The 12,323-nt window shown below is 46.1% G+C and overlaps 1 protein-coding gene across 1 annotated transcript in view; it reads left to right on the top strand.

Annotated features, from left to right (window-relative positions):
* The window catches only part of dachb (dachshund b), a 101,961-nt gene that overhangs the window by 85,774 nt on the left and 3,864 nt on the right, over positions 1–12,323 (top strand). Inside the window, exons 8-12 of the mRNA XM_056300650.1 lie at positions 73–147; positions 5,924–6,066; positions 6,961–7,108; positions 8,706–8,882; positions 9,384–9,449. Coding sequence (XP_056156625.1) covers positions 73–147; positions 5,924–6,066; positions 6,961–7,108; positions 8,706–8,882; positions 9,384–9,449 — 609 coding nt within the window. The remainder of the gene's footprint in view (positions 1–72; positions 148–5,923; positions 6,067–6,960; positions 7,109–8,705; positions 8,883–9,383; positions 9,450–12,323) is intronic.

The following is a 12,323-nucleotide window of genomic DNA, read 5'->3' as shown; positions in this document are numbered from 1 at the left end:
TAGCTATTCAGAATACCCCCCCACACACACACACACATATAATTTACCATCACCGTTTTTGCATCTCAATAGGACTAGCCTCAGCTGATGCAGATGTTGCACTGACCAACCCTGCTGTCCCCATCAAGAAAATCACCAAGGACAAAGGTTGGGACACTAACACACACACACTCACACACACACATTAAAACTGATAAGTCAGTGAATACATACAACACTTATTTTTTTCCTGTTGACAAATCTTGTTCCTTAAAAGACAGCTAAATCCCTAAGATACACACACACACACACACACACACACACACACACACACACACACACACACACGTATAAGACACATAGTATGTTTGGATTACTATGCTAATTGAGAATATACACCCTGACCCCTACCTTACCCTCACCCAAATCCATCTATCTGCTTTTCAAAACAAAACAGGATTATTTTGATTTGATGATTAATCTTGGCCATCGCCGTCCTCGGCACCCATATGGTGTTGTGTTTAAAGCTGCAGACCCAACCTATCGGCCTCTGACAAATTAGCCTTGCATCCTCTCCATCACTACCCGCTTTTCTCAAAGGGATAGTGGTCCGGCAAAGTGCTCACACACACATGCACATACGCTCATAAGTATGATAATGGAAAAGTGTATATATATGAATGCAAACACAGACCGAGACATGGAAACACAAATACAAGTGTGTGTATGAGCTGCTAACTCTCCCACACGCTTACACACACATGGAAACATGGATATATATCAGCTTAGACAGACGCACTCAAATGCCCATGCGAGTGTATGACCACTCACTCTCTCACACACACACACACACACACACACACACACACGCGCGCGCGCGCACACACCAGGATCTTTCTGTGTTTTCTATCGATCACCCATCCCAGAGCCATCAATCAAATGAAAGCTGGAGAGAGAGATAGATAGATAGATAGATAGAGAGATAGATAGAGAGATGGAGGGAGATGGTAAGTGAAGGGGGGGGCTGGTTAAAAGGGGTCAAAAGGTCAGGCACTAAAAGCATGCGGGGCCTCTCTTCTCCCTTCGTTCCTCCCCTTTCCTCTCCTCTCCTTCCCCCCCCCATTCTTACAGCCCATTCTGTTTCCATCTAATTCGTTTCTCTCCTCTTTCCCTTTGTTCCTCTCCTATCTCACCGTCTCTCTCTCTCTCTTCATCCAAACCCCTCTACTGTCTTTTCTGTCTTCGCTCCAATCCTCCCATCTCTGTTCACCTTCTGTCCTATCGGTCTAACCTAATCTTCTATCCTCCCCTCTCCTTTCATCTCCCTCGCTGTTTATCGCCTCTCTGCTCCTTCTTTTCTTATTGCCTTTCCCCTTAAATTCTCTCCATCTCCCTCTCACCAACTCTCCACCTCGACTTAGTGTCGGGTTTTCATACCTGGTCCGACCAGCCTCTCTAGTCGGATGAACCACTTGTGACGTCACATTACACGAGTTTGATGGTAAATCTGTGATCGATTGTAATCTATCACATACTTTGGAAGTTGATATCAACATTGACGGGGTTCTGGTCGGACGTCCCTACAGACACAATTGGCCGTGTCTGTGGGTGTGAAGCCGAATGTGGGTATGTGTCCTGGTCGCTGCACTAGCGCCTCCTCTGGTCAGTTGGGGTGCCTGTTCAGGGGCGGAGGGAGCACTGGGGGGAATAGCATGATCCTCCCACGTGCTACGTCCCCCCGGTGAAACTCCTCACTGTCAGGTGAAAAGAGGCAGCTGGTGACTCCACATGTATCGGAGGAGGCATGTGGTAGTCTGCAGCCCTCCCCGGGTGGGCAGAGAGGGTGGAGCAGCGACCGGGATGGCTCGCAAGAGCGGGGTAATTGGCCAAGTACAATTGGGGAGAAAAAAAAAACATTGACAGGTTTCCAGCTCATTCCGAGTCGAGCATGACCGGCAGTGCTGACGTTTGATTCGGTTAGCAAGTCTGACTCACGTCATTTCGCCGATTCAATTGGTGAACGGGTACGGCGATTCTTGAATCAGCTGCATGGCTCAGGTGGATTTCAGGAGGAGACAAATCACGAGTCTTCTGCTTGTTAACAGTCAGATTTGTCTCTATCAAGCGGACTGGCGTGCACAAACCAAACAGAAAGAGGAGACTCCAGTCTAAACAGAGATTTTGATTTTGAGATACTTCATTGATCCCTTACGCTCTGCATTTAACCCATCCTAGCTGTGTAGCTAGGAGCAGTGGGCAGCCACCCTCCAGTTCGTCTTGCCATGCCTCGGTCAAAGGCACAGCCAGGAGCATTAACCCTAACATGCATGTCTTTTTGATGGTGGGGGAAACCGGAGCACCCGGAGAAAACCCACTGCAGACACGGGGAGAACATGCAAACTCCACACAGAGAACGACCTGAGATGAACCCCCTCCAACCCCAGGGTTCGAACCCAGGACCTTCTTGCTGTGAGGCAACGGCACTAACCACTGCGCCACTAATAATGCCGAGTGATAATGGGATAATGAGATTTTCTTACAAATGTTGGCATGCTATGACTTTATATGGGTCAAGCGATACGATTTGTTCATGAGTGGGAAGGGTCCAGTAGATAACATTACTGTTTGAGCAGAGGGTTCGTGTTTATACACTAGAAGCTGTTGGCTATGCTTGCAGATGGTTTGGTTCCTACAGTAACTAGTGAGCTGCTCAGCTTAACGTTACTGTACGCTCCACGTGAATAGAAAAAAAACAAGGAGTTGATCGACTCAGGCGCCACAGATCTGAGACGGTCTTCCAACAAAGCGCTGATTAATGAGGTCTGCAAGCCGTGTAGGACTGTACAGAATAATACCCTTTTTCAGCTCTAACATGACACTCTTGTCTCAATCTTCGTTTTTCTTGTCCTTCTCTCATCTCTCGGTCATCTCTCTTCTTCATCTTTATCTCGCCGCACCTCCCCACACTCCTTTTAACTATAATATTTACCTCTCCCTTTCTCGCTTCCAGAGTCCTAACCAGACGATCTATTATTTCCCCTTCCTTCTCCCCTGCTTCCTCTTTCCCACCGCTTGTTAATTTGGGAACTCTACTTATCCATCCATTCCACTTTTCTGTCCTCCTCCTCCTCCTTCACTCTTCTTGCTCACTCTGTACTTGGTGCTGATAACTGTCATTACATCAATACGGTGCATTTGTCTCATAGAGGAGAAATTTGTCAATGCTTTCAAAGTGATGAAGAGACGGAGAGGAAGAGAGAGTTCTTCTTTAATAACTGGCCGTTCGTTTTTTATCTTTCCTTTTTCCCGGTATTTGAGCATCTCTGCTTGAATGCACACAAGATTATTTACTATCATTTCTTCTTGATTAATTTAAAATGTGTTTATTAGTCATGTCAATAAAACATAATGAACTAATCCAAATATGTGGGGGAGGGGGTGCAATAGAGAGAGAGAGGGAGAGAGAAAATGAAGGAATGAAATGAAGTGAGAGAGAAAAAAAGAGTGAAGGGAGGATGGAGGGGACATGAGCAGGGAACAAGTGAAAGAAAGCTGAGAAAGGAGAGACAGATGAAATGAGAGAGAAAGCAAGATCAGGAAAAAGAAAAAGGAAGGACAGCGACAGACAGGATAGAGAAAGTTCCCTGGAAGAAAACAGACAGAGAGGGAGTGTGAAGCGAGAGCTGGGGAATAGGGAAAATGAGAAAGAAGTGTGTGTGTGTGTGTACGTGAGAGAGAGATGAGCAAGAGAGAGTTGGACAATAGGTGGAGTGTTAAAAAGAAAACAGGTGGAAATCGTGTGATTGAAAGGGAACGAGATGGCGAGTGGCAGAAAAACCTAGAGAGAATTGAAAAAAATTGACAAAAAGATGGAGCGGAAGGAGAAAGGGAAGAGAGGGAATGCAGCAGAGTACAAGGGAAGGGAGAAAAAGAAGACGAATAAAAGGAAAAGAGGGCGAGGGAGAGCGAGAGGGAAGGCAGCTTAATAGAGTGTTGGAATGTGAGGATGAAGTGGGAGATATGGGAATAGAGATGGTGTGTGTGTGTGTGTGTGTGTGTGTGTGTGTGTGTGTGTGTGTGTGTGTGTGTGTGTGTGTGTGTGTGTGTAAAGTAAACTCATTGTGAGTGCGTCACAGTGCCTGCTCAGCCCTTAATGCCTAACACACTGACAACTGGGTTAACTCTGCTGTGAAATTAACGCTGATTAAGACGCTTACACACACACACACACACACACACACACCCACAGACATCGTTAGTATTCTGACAATCATGTGCAATACTAATTGGTAAGGATTAAAGACATCCTTGAGTATGTGTGGGTTTTTGTGTGTGTGTGTGTGTGTGTGTGTACACGCGTTTGTGTATTTGTTTGTGTAATTGATTCTTACGATGCCACTTTATCACCTTACACACCTTAGTAAATCTTAACGTTGCGTGAACTTCACTCTAAGCTCCTGAAGAGCAACTCACTTGTGTCGGACAAAAATCATGCATCTCCACAAACTTTGTTTCGCGGGCATGAAGGGACATGAGGAAAATGGACGTCCCACCGATCTGTGTTTGGATGTCATGAAAGTAGAGGGTTTAAAGGGTTTCAAAGACCTAATGTGACTCAACACCTCATGTACATTTTCAGTTGAAATGATGAGTTAGCTTTGAGGGGCGTCCAGGTGGTGTGGCGGTCTATTCCGTTGCCTAGCAACATGGGGATCGCCGGTTCGAATCCCCGTGTTACCTCCAGCTTGGTCGGGCATCCGTAAAGACACAATTGACCATGTCTGCGGGTGGGAAGCTGGATGTGGGTATGTGTCCTGGTCGCTGCACTAGCGCCTCCTGTGGTCAGTCAGGGCGTGGATTCCTCCCACACGCTACATCCCCCTGGTGAAACTCCTCACTGTCAGGTGAAAAGAAGCAGCTGGAGACTCCACATGTATTGGAGGAAGCATGTGGTAGCCTGCAGCCCTCCCCGGATCGGCAGAAGGGGTGGAGCAGCGACCGGGATGGCTCGGAAGAGTGGGGTAGTTGGCCAAATTCAATTGGGGAGAAAAGGAGGGGGGGATTAGTGTTGAGGCTAGCCATGTAGCCACAAAGGTGGGGAAACAACAGGGATAAGCTGAATTTGGATATAAGATGTAAGATTCATGAAGGATAGCATAACTAAGTATAGGCTTGTTTGGGTTTTAATTGATTGAACAATAATTTTTACCAGGTTCTTCCAGAAGTTTGAATGATAAATAGGTGGGGCTCTGGCAATGTTTTTCTCCCACAAAATTTACATGAAGTGAACAGGATTTTACATGGTTTTAAATGCCAATTTCAGGACATATAAGTATACTCTCTGTCTTATCTAGTAAAATTATACCGAAGATCTTGTGTAGTTTCTCAAACGAGATCGACAACATCAAAAAAAACCTTCAGATATACTGTGTCTAATTTGAAATATCACTCTAAAATGTGAAAAGTAGACTTCTACTTTAGGTTTTATTACTTGTAATCTCATGTAGCCAGACCTCCTTTTTGTCCAACTGATGGAGAGTCTGGAGAGAATCTTGCCAAAAACATTTTTGATAACGGAACTTTAAAAATCCTGAGGCAGCCATTTGATTGGCTGCGAGTTTGCAAACGGCTGCTTCTGAAAATGGCACCTCTGGTTAGACGGCATTGTCTCGTCCAAGCCCATATTTTGCAGCATGGAACAAACAAGTTTTTGTTCACAGGAAATTTCACAGGGGAGCAACCAGTGCCTGGATTTACCTTCAGCTCTCTCTAGCATAATTTTATTGGTTTGAAGTGTGACAACAGTCCTCTGCGTTGCCGCGCTTTTCGAGCCAACTTCTGCGTTTCAGTTCTTCCAGGTCTCCATTAGCTTGACGAGATGGAGGTCTGGTTATGAGAGATTATTTCACTTGTAACCATTGTCCCTCCTGCCTCTGTCTTACAGAAGACTCCCCTTTGGTCCAGCCCACAGCAAAGCCAGGATTTGATAGGCTGCCCTCCGGACAAGCCCTGCCCCCTGGCTTCCCTCCGCCATTCCTATTTGCTGATGGCCTGTCATCAGTGGAGACACTGCTAACCAACATACAGGTACACATATTTTCCTCATTCAACACGTTGATAACTAAGGGTCAAAAGTAGAATAGCTAACCACATCATGTCGTCCTCCACCAATGATATATTTACCAGCTCCCTCAGTTAGTTTAGTTTATTATAAACCATTTCCCATGTAACACGAGAAGCACAATAGTTGCGATGACTGATTTGTTTTGTTGCTTTATTTTTGCTGATACTTTTTGTTCGACCGCCACCTTGTGGCACACACAGTACCAGTGTGACGAACGAACAAACAGACAGACAGATTCACCCCCCCCCCCCCCGATTTTTCATCATGGTGGATGGCTGTAAGAAAAAAAGAACAAGAGAAAACAAGACAAATCGCTCACCAGCTACCTGGCTCCTACAACAGTTAGTTTAGCAGCTGGTAAACCACAGAGAATTAACACTTAAGCCAGATTAAGCCAATTAAGTCAGATTGCTTGGTTAAAATTTACATGGAAATATTTAAACTGTTGGGTCATATGTGCACTTTATCTCAATCTAAACTTTTTATTCTATGAAAATGTATAATGAACTTTAATGCCATTGCATAAACAAGTGCAATCTTCACTGTGGTAACAGAGACTTCACTGCATCACCAACACACCCACAAAGTTATTGTATCAGACGACTCTGAAACACTTAATCCCTTTCTAAATCGATGTACGATCAATTTTATAGATTGACTTTCCCTTTATCTCTTCTCTTGTCTTTTTTCTCTGTCCTCTCTCCCTCTTTCTCTTATCCCCTCGATGTTCCTGTTTTCTTGTGTTCCCCTTCCTCCTCTGTCTCTTTGCCTTCCTGTCACTCTCCCTTGTTTGGTTTTTCTCCCCCTCTGCATCTCTCTCTCTCTCTCTCGCTGTGTCGCTCTCTGTCTCCCCTCAGGGCCTGTTGAAGGTGGCTGTGGAGAACGCCCGTGTGCAGGACAAGCAGATCCAAGCGGAGAAGAGAGAGCTAAAGATGGAGCTCTACAGAGAGCGAGAGATGAGAGAGAGCCTAGAGCGACAGCTAACCTCTGAACTACAGAGCCGAGGTGAAACCGATAGACAGATGAGTAGAGCGATGATGGGGATTGAGGGTAGAGAAAATGAGCGGGATGAGAAGAGATGGGGATGAGTGTCGAATGACGACTGACCTCTGAGTTGCTGAGCAGACACCAGACAGATAGATATTGGAGAGAGAGAGAGACAGAGGAGTAGGGGAGCTGAGAGGTTAAAAGAAGAGGCTTGAGACCAATAGGTCACCAGCTGAGGTCCCTGGACAGCCTCCAACATGGTGCCCTTAAAACACCGAGGCCATATTCATAAAACTGCGGTAAAATCACTGCACCATACAAAATCTACGCTGCAGTAATCTGAGTTCATTCATAAAGGCAGCATGGCGGTGGTTACGGCTACAGAGACACTACCATGGCACAATTGTTAGCGCTGACCCCAGTGAATGACAATTAAAATCCATATGTAAATGAAGTGTTGCATATTAAACACCCTTTGTCATCTGCGGCTGTGTGCAAACACAATGGATTACCAACAGGAAGGCAAAGACAAGTGCTGTTTTCCGCAGCAGAACTTAATAGATCAAGAGAGGAGGCTGTCACCTCTGATTACTGGACCTTAAATTTGGCCCAAAATAGGAAACTGAAAATAAAAGTGCCAAATGTTACCTCTTAATTTGGGCACTAACACCTGTTTCCAAGGACAGCACTGACACGAATTGGCAAAACATGACTCTTTAGAGATTTTTTTTGTTTGTTATTGAGAAATATTTTCATATAGATAATCATAAGTTGGAAACTAGCGCCTTGCCTGAGCGGGCGATATTTTAGTGTAGCGGAGTACTTTATAAACAACTTACAGGACTAGCAAATCATCAAAAGGAGGCGGAACGGTCCAAATCTGGCAAGCAGTAAAAAGTAAGTGCTAGTGGGTGTCCGGGTGGCGTAGCGGTCTATTCCGTTGCCTACCAACATGGGGATCTCCGGTTCGAATCCCTGTGTTACCTCCGGCTTGTTCGGGCGTCCCTACAGACATAATTGGCCGTGTCTGTGGGTGGGAACCCGGATGTTGGTATGTGTCCTGGTCGCTGCACTAGCACCTCTTCCGGTTGGTCGGGGCACCTGTTCAGGGGGGAGGGGGAACTGGGGGGAATAGCGTGATCCTACCACGCGCTACGTTCCCCTGGCAAAACTCCTCACTGTCAGGTGAAAAGAAGCAGCTGGCGACTCCACATGTATCGGAGGAGGCATGTGGTAGTCTGCAGCCCTCCCTGGATTGGCAGAGGGGGTGGAGCAGCGACCAGGATGGCTTGGAAGAGTGGGGTAATTGGCCAAGTACAATTGGGGGCAAAAAGGGGGAGGGGGACATCTGGCAAGCAGTAAAAATTAAGCGCAAATCCTCATTTATGAATAGAGAAAATGTCTACTACCCAACTTTTATCCACTACTGCGTAAGTTTTATTAATACGGGCCTTTCTCACCACCTTCTAAAACGTGCCAGTAGCGTAAGACTGTGGCTGTACTGGGCAGTTGGCATTAGCCGGCAGTAGAGGACCTCTTGTGCAAGGCAGCGAAACATCTAATATAGCTTGTTTTGAAAAAAGACGACTGAAACGTTCTCCTCATCGGTCCCCAGCCTCCATCCAGAAGCGTCTGAAGAAGGAGAAGAAGGCCAAGAGGAAGCTGCAGGAGGCCCTGGAGTTCGAGTCCAAGAGGAGGGAGAGAGTGGAGGATGCTCTCAAGCACTCCTCCTCCTCCTCCCCCTCCCCTGAACTGCTGCACGCCGCTAGCAACAATAGAGACAACAATAATGGTAAAATCAGCCCTTTCTTTCTGCCTGTTTTTCTTTGTTTCTTCTCTGTCTGAATTCCTCTCATTTCCTCTGGCGGAGGTGTACAGACAGCTAATGGGAGAAGAGGGTTCAAAGGTCATCATAGATTTAGTTGTTCCTGCTCGAAAAGGCTTAAAGTGAGGGAACATGTGGTGTGTTTTCCATAAGCAAGTGGCTCGAACTCGATAAGCATGTAAAGAAAAGAAGCACGAATGTAAAGAAAAGAAGAAGAACTCCTGTGTTTCCTGACATGAATCAAGACACAAGGAGCTTTGCTGTTTTCATAGAAGAAATACTCGACAGAATTTGGTGCAAATAAAGGACTACATGAATATACACGCACATACATACACGTATGTATTCCTACGTAGGTGTGTACATTGTTTGTGGCTGAAATGTCCCTGTAACAAGAGTTACAAGGTGTTGTGCGTTTTTACTAGTCTACCTACCAAGTTCCTGTCTTCTCTTTGTGTTTAAAACCAGACACTGCTGTAGCTGCGGATAAACCTGAACTTAATGGAAACCAGCAAGACAACCCCGCTGTACAAGGTACTGGAGCGCGCGCGCACACACACACACACACACACACACACACACACACACACACACACACACACACACACACACACACACACACACAAACAAACATACGCACAGTTTCATAGATGCAGAAAGACAGGCACATGTAGACAGCAAATATAGGCACAACCATAAATGCATACATGTGCAAACACATATTGTCACATTGGAATGTGTGTCCATGTGTGTGTAGCCGGATATATTTACACATACACATACACACACACAAACATGTCATTACTGACACATAAACACACAAAAAACACATGCATCATTACTGACATACACATTAACGCATACACATTAACACAGACAAACACACACACACCGACAGAGACACAGATGCACATACATGTTTGCACCAGAGCACATATAGTCTCATGAAACCCACATAGCCTCATGAAACTCTCACCCAGACACACACACACACGCACACTATATGGATGCATAAAAACATATTGCGCACAAACATGTAACACAGACACAAATGAGACAGTCTATGTACACATGTATACAAGCAGCAGACTCAAATGTTCACACTCACCTACTCAAACACACACACACGCACACACACGTGGTGAGCACATGTGTGTATTGAGGCCCGGGATAGATGAGTGGAGACATTAAGCAGACATACAGCTCACTATGGCCTCCCTTTGATGTGCCCCAATATAAAACACACGTGTGTATGTGTGTGTGAGTATGTTTGTGTATGTGCGTTTCTGTACATAGGCATATGTCAAAGAGACAGAGGGAGACAAGCGAGAACGAGACAGACAGACAGACAGAGGCAGACAGACGCAGAGATAAGGGAGATACTTTGTAGGAATGTGTGTGCATACCAGCGGGCTTACATGAATGCTTGATGTGTGTGTGCATCTGTGTTTTAGTATTCACAGCCCCCCTGACATTGAAAACCTACAACACAACTTGTGTGTGGGGTGGGGGGGGGGTGCACTTGTGTGTGTGTCTGTCCTTTACCTTTACATTTTGGAGTGTATCTGTATGCATGTACCTACTGGTGTGTGTGTGTGTGTGTGTGTGTTTGATCCTTGTTTGGTGAGAGAGAACTCTAATTAGCTTGCCTTCCTCTTTAGACCCCTTTTAGATCCCCCCTCTTCTGCAAGCCAAGCACTCTGACACACACACACACACACACACACACACCTGATTTCATTAACGTTGATTGGCCCAGTAGGACCCCTTTGCTGCCTCGCTCACATGCACACACACACACAGATACAGTCAACTCTTCTGTTAAAAGCATTTTCCACCTACAGTGGTTTACACACACACACACACACACACACACACCTCCATTGCCTTTCTCACCTTCAACACTCTTAATTAACGAGTAGGAAGAAAAGTGCTGAATGCATCAAAAGACATCGCACTACAATCAGAGAGAGAGAAAGAGAGAGAGAGGAGGCAGGGAAAAAGAAGGGAGGAGTAGAGAGATAGACATTACAAGAAGGGGGATGAGAAAGAGACGGGGAAGAAAGAGTTGTGAGCAAAAAGACTAACGTTTAGAGAGAGGTAGAAAAAAGAGGTGAGACTGAGTTGGAAGGCAGGGAGAAAACTGACGGCTGGAGAGCAACTTAAGGAAGAGAGACCACAAATGAGAAAGAGAGAAAAGACTGAGAAATATGAGACAGAGAAGAAATCAGAAAGAGAGAGCGAGGTAAAGCGAGACAAAAGGACTGACTGTTCTCTGTCGTCGAACGGGGGTGGGGGGGGGGCTGTTTGTGACCAGAGTAATTGGCTGTAAAATAATGAAAGATGAATGGAGAAAAAAGAGGGATGAAGGAGGAATGAGAGAGAGAGAGTCTAAGAAAGGGACGGAAAGGTGGAGGAGGAGAACGGGGACAAAAGACTAATGGATGGAGAGGAGGGGTGAAGAGAAAAGAAAGCACCAAAAAAGGGAGAGAAAAGGGTGAGGTAGGACAGAGGGAAAGAAACGGAAGGAGTAGCGAAGGAGGAGGAAGGGAGTAGGCAAACACATGGGGAAAGAGAACGAGAGGGAGGCAATAAAGGAAGAAAGGATGAGAAAAGAGGAAGGGGATGAAGGAGTGGAGAGGGATGGACAGATGAAAGGAACTGGAAAAGGAAACATGGTGGCGGAGATAAGGGAAGGAGGGATAAAGAGATGGAGAGGAGCGGAGGGAAGAAAAGACCGGAGGTAGGGAAGGAAGAAAGAGCAAGAAAGGGGGAAAATGACTGAGGAAAAGAGAAATAAAAAAGTAAGAAAGAGGAGAAGTGTGGAGGATGGGTTAGCGGCACTGAAGAGGGGAAAAGCAGGGGCAAGGAGGAGGGGAAGGAGAGAACCTAGGTGGAGGAGAAGGGAGGCCAAGAGGACAGAGGGAGGGATAACGTAGAAAAGAAGAGCTTGCGAGTGACGATACACAACAACAAGCAGGAGTGAGAAAAGAGAGGGGGAGGAGCAGGAGGGAGGTGAGGGAAATGGAAGAAAGCGAGAAAGAAAGGATGAAAGAGGACAGGAGTTGGACTGGGAGGAGAGGATGGAGATGAACGGGGGGACTGAGGGAGGGGAGCGGTGGTGAAAGAGGGCAGGAAGAGAGGGAAGAAGGAGTGGGTGTAGGGAGAGGAGTGTGTGTCGTGGTGTCCCGTGGGACGGCGCTGAAAAATGTGACCTTGTTCCAAGGCCCGGTGACATTTCAGCGACCTAGCTTATAGACATTTAACGAGACGGGTCAGGCAGATTCTTTACCAGCACGATGAATCACACACACACACACACACACACACACACACACAAATATACACATGCATCAGAGACACACACACAACTATAGATACACAGACAAAATAACATGCACACACACA

The sequence above is a fragment of the Lampris incognitus genome, chromosome 20, assembly GCF_029633865.1.
Source record: "Lampris incognitus isolate fLamInc1 chromosome 20, fLamInc1.hap2, whole genome shotgun sequence".
Taxonomy (NCBI): Eukaryota; Metazoa; Chordata; class Actinopteri; order Lampriformes; family Lampridae; genus Lampris; species Lampris incognitus.
The sequence above is the reverse complement of the archived record's forward strand: the minus strand, read 5'-3'. Positions and strand labels throughout refer to the sequence as shown.